At 38.9% G+C, this 18,685-nt stretch overlaps 2 protein-coding genes across 5 annotated transcripts in view; both read right to left on the minus strand.

Annotated features, from left to right (window-relative positions):
- Positions 1-4,107: 4,107 nt before the first annotated feature.
- Positions 4,108-9,708, minus strand: arl5c (ADP-ribosylation factor-like 5C). Its single transcript, XM_079623781.1, has 6 exons — positions 9,241-9,708; positions 8,436-8,496; positions 8,157-8,304; positions 7,913-7,996; positions 7,135-7,286; positions 4,108-6,092 (listed from the first exon to the last, which is right to left on the minus strand). Exons 1-6 carry the CDS (start codon positions 9,284-9,286, stop codon positions 6,044-6,046), a joined length of 540 nt encoding a protein of 179 aa, XP_079479907.1. The 5' UTR covers positions 9,287-9,708; the 3' UTR covers positions 4,108-6,043.
- Positions 9,709-13,504: 3,796 nt separating this feature from the next.
- cacnb1 (calcium channel, voltage-dependent, beta 1 subunit) overlaps positions 13,505-18,685 on the minus strand; it is a 62,225-nt gene continuing 57,044 nt past the window's right edge. For 3 of the 4 annotated variants that reach the window (XM_079627923.1, XM_079627922.1, XM_079627924.1), the window contains 3 exons: positions 18,529-18,624; positions 17,429-17,614; positions 13,505-15,559 (listed from right to left, as the gene is read on the minus strand). In XM_079627923.1, coding sequence (XP_079484049.1) covers positions 15,089-15,559; positions 17,429-17,614; positions 18,529-18,624 — 753 coding nt within the window. In that variant the 3' untranslated portion in view covers positions 13,505-15,088. Of the gene's footprint in view, positions 15,560-16,582; positions 17,615-18,528; positions 18,625-18,685 lie in introns of those variants that run through there. The other variant, XM_079627925.1, reaches the window with a different exon arrangement.

Consider the following 18,685-nt stretch of genomic DNA (forward strand, 5'->3'; position numbering starts at 1 on the left):
ACAAAAACAATTCTTAGATTATTACATTATTTATGGGTGTTGCAACCAAATGAGATCACACAATGATAAGCTCAGAATATGCACAACACAAACAGTCACACCTGCACACAAACACACACTCAGTATAATATTTACACAATGGGCTGAGCTCTCAGTAACCTGTGAAACCATCACCTGTGGCGCTTCATCTGCAAGGGGGTATAGCTCAGTGGTAGAGCATTTGACTGCAGATCAAGAGGTCCCCGGTTCAAATCCGGGTGCCCCCTGTTTTTCTTTCTTTTCTTCAGACTTCTTAAAAATTAGGAGAAATATTTAGTAACCGGTTTCAAGTAACACATGGTGATGACATAGGCCAGTTATCTGAAACCTGCCTTGAATATCATATACCAATAACGCAAAGAACGGTAGCCTACCAAACACACAGATTCATGACTAAAGAAAGCTTTCTCTCTCTCTCCCGCTCTCTCTTTTTTTTGTTAGAGTTGTCAAAAGCCGTAAACCTCAAACCGACTATATTGCTTGTTTAGGCCAAGAAGTAGGCTACAATAGTAAGATGACAATGGAAATATGTGAAGGGTTGGACAGGAACGAACCAGGGAGCAAATGCTTTGCGAAAAGAAATAAGGCACACTCAAACCAACTGAACTACGTGTCCAGTAGTAGCCTAATGATGCACAAATTGATCTGACTAAAGTCTCATGAAATCAAAATGTCTTTCTGTATTTGAGCTGAATGCATGTAGTTATATACGTAGCCACCAGGTGTCGCCCGAAACAAAGGGTGAAACAAATCTGCGAACAATTTTATGAAGTATACATTCTAGTGCAAAGGTGTGAACATTATAATTGTGTACTGACTGTGTAACAAGGTCAGTAATCATCATTCAAATCAAATTATTTTTTTTGTAGCATGAGCTATTGATGTGGCCATAACAGAGTTATCACAATATTGCAGTCACAACGATGTTCCTTTTTGAGAACAAGGCAGTAGGCCTACGTGTAAACTTAAAGGGATAGTTCGCTTTAAAATTAAAATTCTGTCATCATTTACTCACCCTCAAGTTGTTTCAAACCTGTATTAATTTATTTCTTCTGCTGAACACAAAGAAAGATATTTTGAAGAATGTCAGTAACCAAACAGTAGTCTGTACCCATTGACATCCATAGTAGGAAAAATACTATGGATGTCAATGGGTACAGACTACTGTTTGGTTACTGACATTCTTCAAAATATCTTTCTTTGTGTTCAGCAGAAGAAATAAATTAATACAGGTTTGAAACAACTTGAGGGTGAGTAAATGATGACAGAATTTTAATTTTAAAGCGAACTATCCCTTTAATGCTGGAATTCACTTTCACAAACGACTTTTAATATCGGAGAATATTTTGAAACAGTAGGAATCATACACTTGCCGACTTTTTAAACGGTTACAAAGAAAATGTAGGCTACATAAATCATGAACCATCAGTGGATCTCAACCGTTTTTTATTTCAAACTAGAAAGACCTTGGCCTATTTGTTATTAAATAACCAAATCATTGTTTTTAGTTGTTTTAGCTTATTTTAATGCTTGTTTTGTCTTATTAATTTATTTATTTTAAGAAAAAAAGTATCAAACATAGGCTACATTAACAACCTCCAACTGGATGGATTCAACCAAAATCTGCAGACTTAGGCTGAAACTGAAAATTTGGGCAAAAATTAATTTTGTAGTGTTTCCCAGCCTTAACAGAATCGTTCTTGTGGAATGTCATTGCAGCAGTGTTTTGATGGAAGTTGGTTTAATTCCTCATGCTTTTGGATTGGATTGCAGACTGTGAAAGCTGACTGCAAACCATCAGTTCTCATTCTGCTGGATGATCTATCTGCTGCCTTGTACACCATCATCAGATCCCTCTGTCCACTCTGCCAGCACTGGGCTTCACAGGAACTCCACTTTGCTGGTTTGAATCTCACAGGTAGCTACAGGTCTTTCCGGGTGGGGGGAACAGACACGGGCTCTGCACCTTACCTTCACCTGCTCTTATCACCTCCAGAAGGTCGGTAAGTGAGCGATGCCTCGTGGTACCTTCACCGAGAGGCACAAAATCACTTTCCAGAACGTTTTCGTTCACTGTTCCTTGAATGAACTTCCCAACCCAATCTGCAACACCGAATCCCTGACAATATTCAAGAAACAGCTGAAAAGTAATTTCTTTTGTTAGCACGTAACTGCATCGTGCTGGGAATAAATATTCCCCTATTCTTTACTATTCCTTAATCTCCCTGTTCTGGTTTACACTAATGATGTCTAAACTTTGTATTAGGCCTACCTGGACTTCTCATGTTTATTGCCTCTTTATGATGAATCGCTTGTTGTATTCCTCATTTGTAAGTCGCTTTGGATAAAAGCTTCTGCTAAATAAATAAATGTAAAGTATTGAAGCTTGCTCAATCAAGCACCGTTCTTTCAAAATCCTTCTTTTATGGTCTTTATCTCGATGTGTAACCAAATTGGGAATTAGTGATTGACAGCCCCACAAGCCAAATAGATGTTGGCTGCATATGAAATCGCATACTTACTATATAGTCGGTGAAAAACAGTATATGACAAAATAAGTATGTCTGAATACACAGTACTCATAAAAGAGTGGGCAAAAGTACCCGGATGACCTACTTCTGGCGAGATTCTGAAGTGTGCAAACAATGGACACTTTATGAGGCCACTGGAGTAGAGGATGTGTGAATGGCAGCGACGTAACTGATGCTGGTAGGTCCCATCATAATAATGTCAACATGGCGAATGTAGTACGTCCAGATTACATTCATACTATATAGACCATACTTTTTTAGATGTGTTACTCATGTGGTAATGTTCACGGTAGCTCAACCCGATCAAGTGCAGTTCAACTGGCAATCGTGACATCTACTAACAGTAGGCTGGATGATCCTAAACGCTGCAGCTTTGATATTCAGAACTACAGATTGGAAGGAACACAAATACCCTGAGAGGTAAAGCGTTCTTCAAGCTGCATTGATAATCAACCCTTTTTAATATTGATTTTCTCTTTGCAGCAGGCCATGATTAGACCAATTAGACCAATGCAACAAGCCACATGTGGAACAACTCTTAGAGGAGTGACAGTGCTGAATTAAAAGAGTTTTATGTATGAAATCCCATGTTAATCTTGTTGAATGGTAAACATACACAAAACAAATATTCACACTGTCACACCTTTTAAATAGCCATGGGTGTAGACTGATCATTGGATGACTACTCCGTGAAAAAGACACCTGTGACTCTCTCTTGTGTGCGGGGGTATAGCTCAGTGGTAGAGCATTTGACTGCAGATCAAGAGGTCCCCGGTTCAAATCCGGATGCCCCCTTCTTTTTACTATTTATTATAATCAGATCACATGGTTAAATGACAAGAAACCAGTGTGAAAACGCATATAACTAACTTCAAACTTAGGCCAGGAAGGCCTGAGACCTTCCATGAATCTTCATGGCCATAAATCTCACCTACCAGTAACACACGGATAAAGGGCCTGGTTACCAAATACACACCCTTACTGACTACTTAGCAATTATTTCATTATTTTGGACTCACTTGATGACTCAACAGGAGGAGAAAGCATAGATAGACTATCATCAAATTTACTCACTCAACAAGGCTGTGTTGTCATCAAATGTAAGAACTAGTGGTTCTTAACCCAGGTGCTGGGGCCCACTGGGGGCCTCAAGATGACTTAAAAATATTTTAAAATAATACAAAACAAGCATTAAAATAAGATTATTATTTATTTATTTTACAAATATACATCTTTCCAGTTATGTCAAGCTCTAAAATACTGAATGAATGAATGAATGATTTTTTGGACAGGGTGTGGGTGGAGTCAAAAAGGTTGAGATCCACTGCCATAGACACAACCCATTTTGAACATGCTAATTTCAATGATTGTTATTAATCGTTTTTTACATTTATTTCTGTTGCCGCACACATCAGCACATCAAGTGTAATGTACTCAAGCCAACAGGCTGAAGTACTGTTAGTATTAACAGTACCACTAACAACAGTTTTAATTGATTTGTTTGTTAAATATTAAAATAAAAAGGACATAGATTAAAATCATGTACATTAACTCTTTATTTACACCAGCATCAACTTATGGTGTAAACAGCAGTATAATACTACATGCAGGCCAAATCTTGATACAATATCTTTTCATAGGGCTTGCTAATGAGCAAAATTACATCAGCGATTTACACTGAAATAAAATTATTTATAAAGACTTTCTACAAGTGAGAAAGTCTGTTTTTCTCCTAAATAAATATTTGCCAAATTTAGCACATCACGTACAGCTTTGTGAAGTGCAAAAAAACATAAAAAAACAGTAAATTTCCACACATGGACTGATAGGCAGTAGTACACCTCCATAGTCTGTGCGGCTGCCACCAGGACCCCGGGATCACAAGACGTGGCGCCAACATGTCGAAGAAAACAAGTCAGTCAATCTACAATAATGCCACTTGTTCCTTAACCTGTAACCAAGAATACAAACACACACTCACAGACACACCTTCATCAAGGTTGGATTTGGCCGGGCTCTAACTATATACTCTTCCCAAAACATCCAGATGACATGTTCTTTCTCTTAGTGAGAGGACACTTTGAGACAGTAAAGTAAATGCTTTAACTAAGAAATTGTCACTTAAACAACTTGGTTCCAATGACCCTTGTGACCTATAGCTGTCATGGTGAGCTAGAAGAACAGATAGAAGTCTTTTATCACAGGTTGAAGACCTTTCTCGAACAAAACGAGTCCATATTTCATCTCCGGAAGCCGGACTGAATACGCAAGCTCTGTTGCTGTATTCCTGGCATGGGTCAGACCCTTCAGTCACCTTTCAGATATCAAATACAGACCACATGAAAAGAACATTTCAGTAATCACACTGGTAAAGAACCAAGAAAAATATCATAAGCTTAGAGAAGTCACTCAACTCATTTGATATTTAGAAGGAGAAATTGATTAAAACCTTGATTATAATCACTCATTAGATATCCATTGAAGCAGCAGTGGACTCCAGCATCCTCCCCCTTCACTAGATTATTTGTAAATGTAGTGTTGGGGACAGCTTTGATACAATCATTTCTACCTTAATGCATTAGAAAAGTAAAATGCACACAACATGTATGCCAAATAGATGTTAAGGTCTTTGGTCTGTTTCAAGTAACAGTTAAGAACAAAAGCATTAGCATACGGTTCAACAAAATGAGGGGACAGATTATCATCTGAATGATCAATGCAAATTGAGCTAGTCAGCTTCCGTTAGATCTGATAACGATCGATTGGCGTTCGGCCAGCACCTTTGTTTTACATAATCAACAGTCAAATACATTTTGAACCCAGGCTAAATACATTTCTCAAAGACAAAGGCAAGTTTTTAGTAGATTTTTATTTGTACAAAACTTTTTTTGTACAAAATTATATAAGAAAACATTCTATGAATATCAAGTCTGTCTACTTTCAGAATAAAATACTTGAACACCATGTTCCATTCTGCATGCACACATCTGCACAACAACATACACAAATCAATTCCTTTTAAATACTTCAAGTAATGTAGTTCAGTAGCTTAGTGGCTCATCATCACGGATCAGTAACGGGTATGTGAACCATCACCCTCCCCCTCTCAGATTGGCTGCCTGTAGACAATTACCCCACATGGGAAGCGGAGCCGTCGGCACAGCCAGAGGTGAATACAGTGGCACCAAATCATCATGATCAGTCAGATCATTTCAGAAGTCTGTAATGTAAAAATGTGGACCTCTAGAACGGAGTCACATAATGTCCAAACACAAACGTGTATACACATACACATTCTCTAACACTCTTCCAGGCTCATTCTGGTTTCCAGAGTAGGTGGATGAGGTGTGTTCCTCCAGACTTCAGCATTATTTCAGTATTACTCCGAGAGGCACTGAGAGCTGGACAAAAGTCGAAGGCGGCCTAATCTCGCTTTCAACAGTTCCAGAGATTTAAGAAGCACCGCAGCTGGACTAATTTGCCACAACACGGGAGCGCATCCAGTCTAGACTGGCTGGTAAACTGTAGGGGGAAAGAAAGAGGTGGTTATACATTATAAAAAAATGGCTCTCACTCAGGGCTACAGGCTTGGAAACATCTTAACCCTATACTGCCTACTGTATAATATTCACAAATTTATTAAAAACATGATCACAACACAACAAAAACCTGTTGTAGACAATCTGCTACATGCCTTCTGTCATCTTCATAAACTATATATCTACATTTTTTAAAAGTAAAAGGCCTTTAAGGATAATTCTGAAACTGCCCACCTTCATGTATTTTAGCTGAGAAATCAATTTGAAATCCGTCAGCATAAAAATAAATTGTATATTGTCAGTAATATTTCAAGTTGAACACTTACTGGACTGAAGCGACAGGTTTACTTGATTATCCATAGATGCATCATTTTTTTTTTAGAAAAACTTGAGCTTTGAAAGCTTTTAATTGAAAAAATTGAAAGGTGAGTATCAAATATGATACATCAGAGTTTTGAGGAACATTTACTTGAACATCTCCCAAACATCATTGCACTGTGCACAATTAAAACTACAGAGCTTTGATTGATAAACAAAGCATAAAAACAGCATCTAAATCTTATATTATTGAAAGATTGATTATTGGAAGAGTGACAACTGATATTTATATGCAGTTTATGTAAGAAGTCTGCTATACTGTTATAAAGACCTACATTATAAATCTACATTACAAGCTATCAGAATTCCTCTTTTTTTGCCATATAAATATCAGCAACTGCACCAAATTGCAAATGTTTGCCTCTGAATAAAACTGAGGTGTTTATTCCTCCTCAAGTATAAGCTCCATATTCTCTCTATATCATATAGTATAATAGCAATTAAAGCCAAATGTATCAATTATGATACTAGATAATAAAAAAAACATACAAGCTTGAAGGTTTTTTCCCCCCTAAAGGGACAATAAATTGATGATTTGACAGGAATTTTTAATTTTTCTCACTAATATATTAAATATGTCAGGCTTTACAGGGTTAAACAAGCAAAACACAGTGGTAAACATACGCACTCCTATAAAACACACATACCCTTCTCCAGTGAGAGCGCAGCAGGCCTGGACATGCCAGGAACGAGCGGTGAGCGAGCTGAGGGTCAGACTCATAGAGATCTCCGCAACAGACATACTGTTCTTCATGTCCTGCTTATTCGCCAAAACCAGCACAGATGCGTTCTGCAGATCCTGTGTGGAGAGGGAATTCAATTCACGTTAAAAAGTTTACATTCTTCCTTGTGAAAATGCCTTATTTGCATGATTTCAACAATTATTTTTGTACTGCATTTTATTTACTGCATGAAATATTTTTTATCAAATAGGCAGCTGTTTGGTAAAAATTATGATTTCTCTGATTGGATTTTTTTTATATATATATATATATATATATATATATATATATATATATATATATATATATATATATATATATATATATATATACACACACATTTTTAAACCAGTGGTATTAGAGATTTCCGTTCATTTAAATACCGGTAATGCAGAAACAGAATAAACAGTAAATATTAGATGAAAAACTTTAAATAAAAATGTGAAATTGTGCCTTGGCAAATAAAAGAAGTTCAAGTACTAAAGTTACTAAAAGGACATTTAAAAAAAACTGAACTAAAAATACATTTAAAAGATAAATTAAAGCTAAATTACAAAAGCACGTTAAAAAAAAGTTGATAAAAGCCAGAAAAATTTAATAAAATACCGTTTTCCTGACCTTGATAGTACATGTGCAAAGTGCATGAAAAACCATAAAAAAATTAACCACAACTGTGTCATGAAGCAGCTGAATGAAAACTAACCTCGTGTGCAAGCATGCGATGAAGCTCCTCTTTAGTTACAGTCAGGCGTTCTCGATCAGTGCTATCAACAACTAGGATGATAATCTGTTACATTTAGAGAAGAAGATTATACATCCTGTAAAGGCTATACAATTGACAATAATATACTGTATCTGTCTCCTAGCAGTAGGGAAAGACACATAACCAGAAGAGATTCACATAACTCCAGTCACACTAGCAAAGCATGCAGGTTGAGGATACACACCTCTGTGTTACAGTAATACGAGTTCCAGGTAGCTCTGAGATTCTCCTGGCCGCCAATGTCCCAGACGAGGAAGTGTGTTTTCTTTACGGTGATCTCCTCCACGTTGCTGCCAATTGTGGGAGAAGTCTGCACGGCTTCTTTAGTTAAACTGAAGAGAACAGGGCATAGAAGGTTTACAAACTGAGTGGAAACATGTAGCATGTCGATGTGTCATGGTACAGTGGTAGTACGAAGTCATGTGGTTCTCCTGCTCATACTTTCAAAAAGAAAAACACTTACAACTGGTAGAGGATGGTGGTCTTCCCAGCATTGTCCAAACCGACAATAATTACTTTGTGTTCTAAGAAGAGAAAAGGGAGGGTGTCACAAAAACACGACATTTTAATCAGAATTTGTTAGACTTTTTCTGTATGATAATGTCATCTAATAACATCAACATTAAAAGTAACGCAATACTGAGAACTGAGTGAGTGAACTGTCTGCTTGTGTTTGGGTTAAACAAAGCTTGGAAAAGTTGTGTAAATCGGTGTAGAATAACAACAGGTAAGCAGAACTCCTGTGATCTTTGAACCTCACTTGTATGTACAATCTTATCTGACATGTATACAGATAGAACAGGACATCCCAACACAGACGTGTGTTTCTCAATGACATGTTATTAGTGTCACCTAAAAGGCCTTTTCACATTGTAAACCTGGGAAATCTTGTTTCTCATTTCAGCATTACTCATATTTTATCATGGTTGCCATTACTTGTCGTTATATATTTCGACACCATAACAATATCGTAAATATGAACCCTGGGTTAGAGGTGATGCTGACCATTTTACAAAACTACACACGTAAAAATCAGATTAAAACGGGCATTTAGTCGGAGTTTGAAAACACGTTACTATTAAGAGTGAAGAGTACAAACTAGTTTCTCAGAAGCCAGGACAGAATGATGTAAAGGTAGGCTACATTAACTACAGCGATAACAAGGCAATTTTAAAAATACTTAACTTGGAAAAATAATACTTAAAATGCTATAATAATAAAAATCTTAAAACCGCAATTTCATAAAAACCTTTTAAAAAATCGCTTACCTCTATCTCCGAAAACAGTCATCAATTTGGCGAAAAGTAGCCCCATTTCCGAAGGCAGTGAATTAAAAAGGCCGGGTTTGTTAACCGATCACACCAGGTTTTCTGAATTCAGTAACGTTAAAGTCTTCTGTTTCTTTATATCTGAGCAGTCAATACTTCTACAGAGCTGTTAAAACAACAGACCACGAGCGATAGTATTCTCTTTTTCTTGCTGCTCTGTATTGTCAAACATTCATTAAGGTGTCTAAACTATGGTCGACATGTGGAGATTATTTCCCTAAGTGTCTGTTATTTAATCGACTGGTGTCTGTCTAATAGCCCCTCTGCTCTGATACATAATATCGGGCCGAAATACGGAATTTCGTCGTGTTTTTCGTGGGCGCATGCATATTTAAACGATGAGTAATGACGCAGAGGTCGCGTCACGCGTTTCAGGGTAGTCGAAACGGCAATCCTCATTGGACGCCCACTGGGATGACGCAAACTACCGTACAATTATATTTGTCCGTATATGGAACGGGGCGTGGCGTTCTTCGAGGGTGTGTTGTTTTATTTTCGAGTTACTGGGGAATTTGAGAGGAAGTTTAATGGAACTTTAATCAGAAAGTAAAAGAGATCTCGTGGAATTCCCTGGACTCTCTGTAAATTAACCACAATAACACACTTTCTCTTTGTCACGTCTTTTACATCTTGACTTAGACCTACTGACTCAAATCAATAACCTTACTTGAGAACTGTATTTAAAATGCCTTGTATTTGTCTTGTTTTTTGTTGCATTGTACTTGTCTGTAATTGAACAAAAAAAAAAAAAATAATTACCTTGACATTTTCTTTCTGACCTCATTGACCCCCTAGATTCTATGTTCACAATTATACAACCAGAAATAAATCAAAATCTACCAAAACAATATTATTGACTTAAGTATATTGATTTGATTAAATGATATAGCTTAAAAATGGTGAATTGCTACCAGAGCATGTGATGAAACCACAATCTTTCCATACTTGTAATGACATGTTGCTACTCTTTCTGTTCCTCTTGATATGATCTGAGCATGATGAGTTTCCTGTTGTCAATCTCCTTTAAAGAATGTTGTGTGCTGAATCAGGTTTCTCGCACACCCACACCTGTGGACTCGTGTTTTCTCAGCATGAGTCTGTTTTTTAAACGCTTTGGGTACTTCTTAAATGTCATGATCTGTAAAACAATGAGACACAATGTGAGTGCATCTGCTACAGGAAGAGCAGAAGCGTGTAATGTGCATCACTGCAGAAATGTGCAAGTGTGGTTAAGTGTCATCCGCACATCTGGCCAAGAATGGTGTAAAGTGTTTTTTGGTGTGGTGTTTTTTCATGTACCCACCTGTGAACAGAAACGGTTGTTGGTTCAGGTCAAGACATTTAAGTTAAAATAGAATGAAGGAAATATTTCTTCTCATGCCTAATTACAGTTTCCAGGTGATGCGATCATATTTTGCAAGCCATTAATGCAAAGTACTGTAAATAACATTTTAACTTGCATGGGCTGGGGGGGGGATCAAGAGAAGTTGATCAGATGCTTTGCGTGATCAGTTCATATCTACAATTCACTTGTGTGAATTCAGGGGTTTAACTGTTAACCAGGATTGCCCCAATAAATGAGAGGTGATGACCATCTTTTTATTTCTTCCTCGCACCCCATTGTCTCAAATCCTGCATTGTTTCCCCACTCCTTCCTTTTTTTGTGTTCTTCCTGGCCCCCCACCACCAGATATTCTTTCTCAGCCTCTCCCACCCCCATCACACCCTTTCCTCGTACCCCTCTATTTATCACTTCTCATGTTTCCCACAAGTCCCTTTTTGACTCAAAGGCTCCTTGATGCCTGACACTTCGAATCTTCGAAGGCCTCCCTCATATGCTAAGATATTTTCAGTATTTCTGCTGTGGTATGACATTTATATTGATATATTGAATAAACTAACATGGCTAATAGCTTAGTTAATTATTTTCATATATTAAAGTGAATTAATTTAATATATGTAATATTTTAATTAATTTATATTTAATATTTTGTTTTTGATACATTTAATATACTGAATTACATTTAGTCATTTAGCAGACGCTTTTATCCAGAGGGACTTAGGCCTACAACTGAGGACTAAAGCAAGCGAGTCATCGTGAAGAGGCAAAAACAATTTTTGCACAAAGCACAAAAAAAGTGCTAAAAATACAAAGTTCAGGCATTGCTCAGAGTAGCATAAGCCAGACAAGGGATGATTAAAGGAAAAAGAAAGTTATATATATATATTTTTATTTTTTATTTATTTTTATGTCAAGTGCTCACGGAAGAGATGAGTTTTCAGTTGTCTTTTGAATGTCGTAGGGATTCTGCATTCAGGACGAGGGTGGAGAGATCATTCCACCAGCATGGAATCGTGAATGAGAATGTTCTGAGAGTGATTTTGTGGCTCTCTGTGATGGTACCACGAGCCGTCACTCATTGACCGATCGCAGGCTTCTGGTAGGGATGTAGACTCGTAGGAGCGAGTGAAGGTAGGAGGGAGCTGAGCCTGTGGTCGATCTATAAGCAAGCGTCAATGCCTTGAACTTGATGCGAGCAGCGAGTGGTAGCCAGTGCAGAGAGATGAACAGAGGAGTGACGTGGGCCCTTTTGGGCTCGTTGAAGACAAGACGAGCTGCAGCATTCTGGATCATTTGTAGAGGTTTAGTTGCACATGATGGAAGACCAGCCAGAAGAGCATTGCAGTAATCAAGCCTAGAAATAACCAGGGCCTGGACGAGAAGTTGTGTTGCATGCTCAGTTAGGAAGGGCCTGATCTTCCTGATGTTGTGCAGTGCAAACCTGCATGATAGAGCTGTCTTTGTGATGTGGTCTGTGAAGGTCAGATGCTCATCAAATGTTACTCCAAGATTTCTGACCGACCTTGATGGGGTGATTAAAGTTGAATCTATCTGGATAGTGAAGTCGTGCTGTAGAGACGGATTGGCAGGGAGGACGAGAAGCTCAGTCTTTGCCAGGTTGAGCTGCAGGTGATGTTCCTTCATCCACGCCGAGATGTCCGCCAGACAGCTTGAGATGCGTGCAGCTACTGTGGGATCATCAGGTTGAAATGAGAGGTAGAGCTGGGTGTCATCAGCATAGCAATGGTAAGAGAAACCATGTGCCTGTATGATGGGTCCCAGTGATGTGGTGTAAATGGAGAAGAGGAGCGGTCCAAGAACTGAACCCTGAGGAACCCCTGTAGTCAGTTGATGTGCTTCGGATACCTCGCCTCTCCATGCAACCTTGAAGGACCTACCTGTGAGATAGGACTCAAACCAGTGGAGAGGAGTTCCTGTGATGCCCAATGAAGAGAGGGTGGATTGAAGGATCTGATGATTCACAGTGTCGAAGGCAGCAGACAGATCCAGGAGAATGAGAACTGATGATTTGGAAGCAGCTTTAGGGCTTCTGTGACCAACAGCAATGCAGTCTCGGTTGAATGCCCTTTCTTGAAGCCAGATTGGTTTACATCTAGCTGGTTGGTCAGAGAGAGGAAATATGATACTTGGTTGAAAGCAACTCGTTCAAGTGTTTTCACAATGAATGGTAGGAGAGAGATAGGTCTGTAATTCTCTAAGAGTGATGTGTTTAATGTTGTTTTCTTAAGCAGTGGAGTTACCCGAGCCTGCTTGAATGCTGTAGGAAAAGTGCCTGTATGGAGGGATGATTTGATGATGTGTGTAAATGCTTGTAGAAGGTGTGAGTGGATGGGGTCAAGAGGGCAGGTGGTAGGATGACTGGAGAGAAGTTTACTTCTTGAGAACCTAGTTTACTTCCCAATACTTCTTGCTCAGTTAGTGGAGTCGAGAGAAGGAGGAGAGAAGGTTTTTGGCAGTGGGAGAGGTTGGTCTGGGTTCCTGTGTGTGTGGAGCTGAGAACTGACTGATAGTTGTTGTTTTGTTGGTGAAGAAGTTAGCAAAATCATCAGCAGTTAAAGAGGAGGTGGGTGGTGGTGGAGGTGGGCAGAGGAAAGTATGTTCTTTAATAAAAATAATATTTTAATAGTATAATTTTAGTTTACATCTTGATTTTTTGGTTATAGTGTGTCACATTATAGTGTGATTATGTTAATAAATTAATAATAATGTATTAATTGAAACACTTTTCAGTCACCCTGCGGCCCTCTTGGAAGTTGAGAACGACTGATCTATACTCTGCATTCATTTGGTAGGCTTCTAAATGACGTGAAAACAGCAATGGCACAGAGACAGTTCATCCAGATTAAATTTTTAATTAAAATACGAATTTATCCACAGATTAAAAACAAAAAAGTAAAATGGAGCTACAATCAGGCACCAAAGAATACGTCTGTTTTCCTTATATTTTGAAACAATTGCGATAATGCAACAATAACATCATTTTGTAAGCTATCTACTTTTATATTTAGCAAATTTCATCATGATGATCTTTTAAAACATAGTTGAGGGTAGAAAGAGGCTCATAGACATTCACCAATGCTCTGGTTACATAAAATAGTAAAGACTCCAGATTTTCTTCCATTTCATACACACACACACACACACACACACACACACACACACACACACACACACACACACACACACACACACACACACACACACACACACACACACACACACACACACACACACACACACACACACACACACACTCCTGGCCACAGATATAACGCAAAAAGTAGTAGCAGTAGCATTAGCATGAGTTTGGCAGTAGGATGTGTGTATCTGTGTATGTCAGTGTTGAGTTTGCAAGAGTAACTGTGTTCCAGCTTCTCAGACTGTGAAGGGATTCCTTAAACTGTCATGCAATAAAAACTTTGTTTAATCTTAAAATGACTAGCAGTGCAAACATATCGCTTTTTTAAACAAGGTAAAATGGTAGTGTAGACTACTATCACAAACGACAACAATAACAACAACTGTCCATGAGTTGCACTGAGTTAAGACAACCCACCATGTTTACGGTGGGAGTGGCCTGATGAAAGATTACGGCACTTGTGATTGGTTGGCCTGTGTGACTGACGTGTGAATAAGGCAGAACATGTTTCCAATGGCAGTGGTACACTAGCGGCACAAATGCTAAAAGCCCTTGAGCAGGCACAGAAGACGAGACAGAGCCGGTTGCAATCAACACAAAGCAATTTGTGTTAATGGTCTCAAACATTTTGGGCTTTTAGTTTGAAAAGGTGTGTCTTATTTATATTTGCATATTAGCCTTTAATAAATAGCTGATCTGGATTAATGTACTGATGCACTTGTTAGCCCTATTAAACTATAACATGTGAGCACCACAGCACCCCTTCTGGATTGGAGGAGTACGGAGCTCTGTAAAGGTTTTAGCAGGCTAAAGACTGGATAGACCTTTTGAGACTCAATAAATAAAATAAATAGAATAAAATATGACGCAAAAAAAACAAAAACAATCTGCAGTAGTGTAGTCTGGGAAATCAAACTGGTGGGTCACTCCCAAGTGTATCAGAAAGACCTTGTTTAAGACTACAGAGAATGCACACACGCACATACGCTCCCTTACTTTTGCAAGATTTTGGTTATACATTGTGAATCGTGTTTAATGCTCAGCAAGGAAAGTCATGCAGTACTATACAAAAGTAAAACAGAATGAAGAAAGCTTCTTCCTCCTCCAAAACAGGTTGAAACTAAATATGTAATGACCGAGAGCTTTGTTAGCGTAATGCGAATGTCGAGAGTGTTAGCTGTACAGCGTTTGTCAATGATTGTGTGTTTCTCTGGGCTGTAAACAGATCCAACTATAGAGATTCTACTTAGTGTCGTTCTAAACAACTCCTGTCGGGTAAACCTGCTCTAGCGAATGTACACATCTCTGCTCCACTCCTCCTGGCCATGGTTACGGCCCGTGGTCGCCCCGCCGCTCTCTGCGTCCTGACAGTAGCGCTCCCTCAGCTTGCCTCGTCCACGCTGGTGCTGATTGGCTGGTGGTGGGACCATGTTGAGGTTCTCCTGGTCAGGCTCCGCCCCTTCGTCCTCCCAGGAGGCCTGGCGAGGAGCGTGGTGGGCAGGGTTTAGGCGGTACGAGCGACACGGGTCCGGCTCCTCGTACGGATCGGTCTCCATGTCATCGGTGTAAGCGGAATCCCGGCTGCCCTGGGTCTCGGAATCGAACGTGTCCTGCCGCGACAGACCTCGTCCTCCTGTTTGCAACTGGCTGCGTGAAGAGCGCAGCGGCTGCTTCCCACCCAGGTCGCTCTGGTAGTCTTGGAGACTGCCACGTTCAGGCCCTTCCCTCTTCTGTTCTCCATGCACCAGGAATGGCCCCTACAGCAAGCCACAGCCCCGAAACACACCACAACAGGCCAAGGCACATGCAGACACACACAAAAACAGAGCGAGCGGCATGTTAATACAAAGGTTAGAGGTTAGCTTTTTGCCTTACAAGTTCAAATAAAATATTTCAACACATTCCAGGCAACAATGTCCATACATTAAAATACATTCCTTACTCAGGCTTTTAGGGGAAAAGGCAAAACAAACGGGTAGTGAGAAGATATATAGCATTCTTATACTTTGTGTCGTTGCAATATGGATATTTACCTCTGCAACTTCTACAATGCTACAAAAGGAGAATTTCATAAAATGCTAAACCTTAAATTTATGCAAAAATAAAGGATCTCGCTTTACTTAAAAATATCCAGAAATACCTTTTATGTTCTTAAAAACATAAGAAAGTTAAATGCATCTGACAAACTACAGACACAAACCCACACCATGCACAATAAAAATAAAAAAACACACTAAACATTAGCGCCATCTAGTGGCCATATCAAACCCATCACACAATAAATACAAGCTCCTTTCAATGCTGATTATTCAAAAAAAAATAAAAAAATATTGGCCTTCTAGATCAGTCATCGTTGGAGTCAAAAGTTATCTGATATTGCAACCTGAAAAAATATATACAGAAATATTGACCAAAATGTATTTTCTCTTTTATTATTTAAGTTATTATATGTTTTTTTTTCTATTTTAAAATTGTATATATATATAAATGTTACGCATTTATATATATATATATATATATATATAAATGCGTAACATTTATATGTATATATATACGCATTTATATATGTATATATATATATGTACGCATTTATATATATTTATATATATATATATATATATATATATATATATATATATATATATATATATATATAAATATAAATGCATAACATTTCTATCAAATTATCAAATTAAATTAATTCAAAATATTGACCAAAACTGATTGGATCTTTTATCATTTAATTTATTATATAGGTTTTTAATTTTCTTTCTATTTTTAAATCATTATAAACATAGGACATATTATATATAATTTATATAAATCATCAAATGAAGCTATTTCAGTATTTAATTATATTTGAGGTGCACTGTGAATAAATTAGCTGTTTAACTTTGGTCTCCTAGACAACTATGCAACGGTAAAGACTGAACAAGAAGAAATGAGCATCCATCTGCTCAGATTGTGGTGATAGTTCTGCAAACGCACACACTGACACAAAGGCATTGATCCATCCTCTGTCAGTCTGTCTCACTCACTTTCTCACTCGCTGTCTCTCACTTCTGCATGCAGACACAAAAACACACACTTTCATGTAACTTGGGTAAAACAAGACGGGCGTCAATGCATGTGTGCAAGCTCCTGTTATAATTTTAGCTCAGTGTTAATAGGATAATGGATATGAGTGGGTTTTTCAGGGCTGGTGCCATGGCAACCTGGAAGAGGGTGGCGATCTGAACTATGTCTCCCAGATGACAAGAGACCATTGGAAAATCCGGCAGGCAAATCAAATGAGGGGAGGGGTTAAGGGTGTGTGTGTGTGAACTGTGGACTTATAATTATGAGATGTTTTGTTTGTGTGTATGTTGTATTATTTATATCATTGAGAGATCAGTCAAAGGAGAGGAGCAGAGACAGACAACAGAATTACAGTTGGGCATTTCTATCTCTTGAGCAGCCATCGTTACTTTTCAGTGACTGGGAGATGGGTTCTGGACCCTTCACTATCCAATTGTAAGCCCGGCCCGTCTTTAGAGGGCATGTTCCTCTTCTTGTTGCCCTTGCCCTGTAGCGGGGGAGCCATCGAGGAGCTCCATGTTGCGACGCAGGGAAGTGAGCACCTGTACCTGCAGGTTGGAGACGGGTTCGGGCGAGGCTGCCAGGGCGGCTGTGGCCATGGTGCGATTGAGCAGAGGGTTGGGTGGGTTGCTGCTCGGAGGGTGTGTAGCCTTCCAGTAGGCCTCCAGGTATTCAGCCAGGTGTTCACATGCATCCTCCAGCTGATTCTCATCTAATATTATGTCAAAAAGCTCCTGAAAGAGAGAAAAGGAGACTTTTCAAAAGAAAATTGTGAGCAAACCAAATGTGCAGTTTACATGTTGGAGACATTTACACAAGTTTGATCTGTTATCTATGCTATCTTTGCATATGACTACCGGGATAAGACTGAGGGCCCTATTTTGCACCCAGTGCAAATGACTTTGTACACCGACGCATGTATCATTCCTATTTTGCACCCGACGAAAAGAGGAGGCGTGTTGCGGCACAAACGTTCCCTGGTGCTATTTTGCAGTTTCAGAAAACAATTCCACCACAGACCAGGAAAAAACTAGTCTAAAGTCAGTGGCGCGTTATTTAGATGCTATTTTAAGGGCACAACACGCATACACTTTGCTTCTCTCATCTACACAGACGCAGTTCCCATTTTTGCAAACCATACATAATTACAAGGAAAAATATTACCACACGAGGGAAATTATTGTGGTGCCATGAAGATGTGAAAACATAGGCACAGACAAAGTGGGATGTCCGTCAAGAACCAGGAAACAAAATTCTGAAGACTGCGAAATCACCTTTACCATCATGGAAGTTGCGTGCGCCTGGTGAATCTGCTGTTATAATAGCAATCCGTCATGGAACAAGCGCGCCTGCTCTTAAAGGGAATGTGAGATGACGCTCTGATTGGTTTATTGCACGTTACGCCCAAACCACATGAGTAATGTAGCTACTTCAGACCAACCCATTTTTGCGTCGGGTGAGATCCGCCCACAAAGTTACTTGCGTTTCGCGTTTGATACTTGAGTTTCAGATCGTTAAAATAGGGCCCTGAATCTGTGAGTACACACATTTTAAAAATGCTGTATGTGTCTAAGAAACAAAGAATGAAGGAAGACCTAAAAGTGAACATAAATGTAAATCAGTACAAAATCAAAAGTCATGTTCTCACAGGAGGACACTGAGCGAGTTTATCAGCTGCCACCATTTGGACGTTGAGATGTTTGGCCTGAGATTTACCCCTGGACTTTATCAGCCTCTGCAACACCTGATAGCGAGGGGGAAACAGAAGAGCAAACATACATCCAATAATCATGTTCAAAAATACA

This window comes from Phoxinus phoxinus (genome assembly GCF_949152265.1).
Source record: "Phoxinus phoxinus genome assembly, chromosome: 1".
NCBI classification, from domain to species: Eukaryota; Metazoa; Chordata; class Actinopteri; order Cypriniformes; family Leuciscidae; genus Phoxinus; species Phoxinus phoxinus.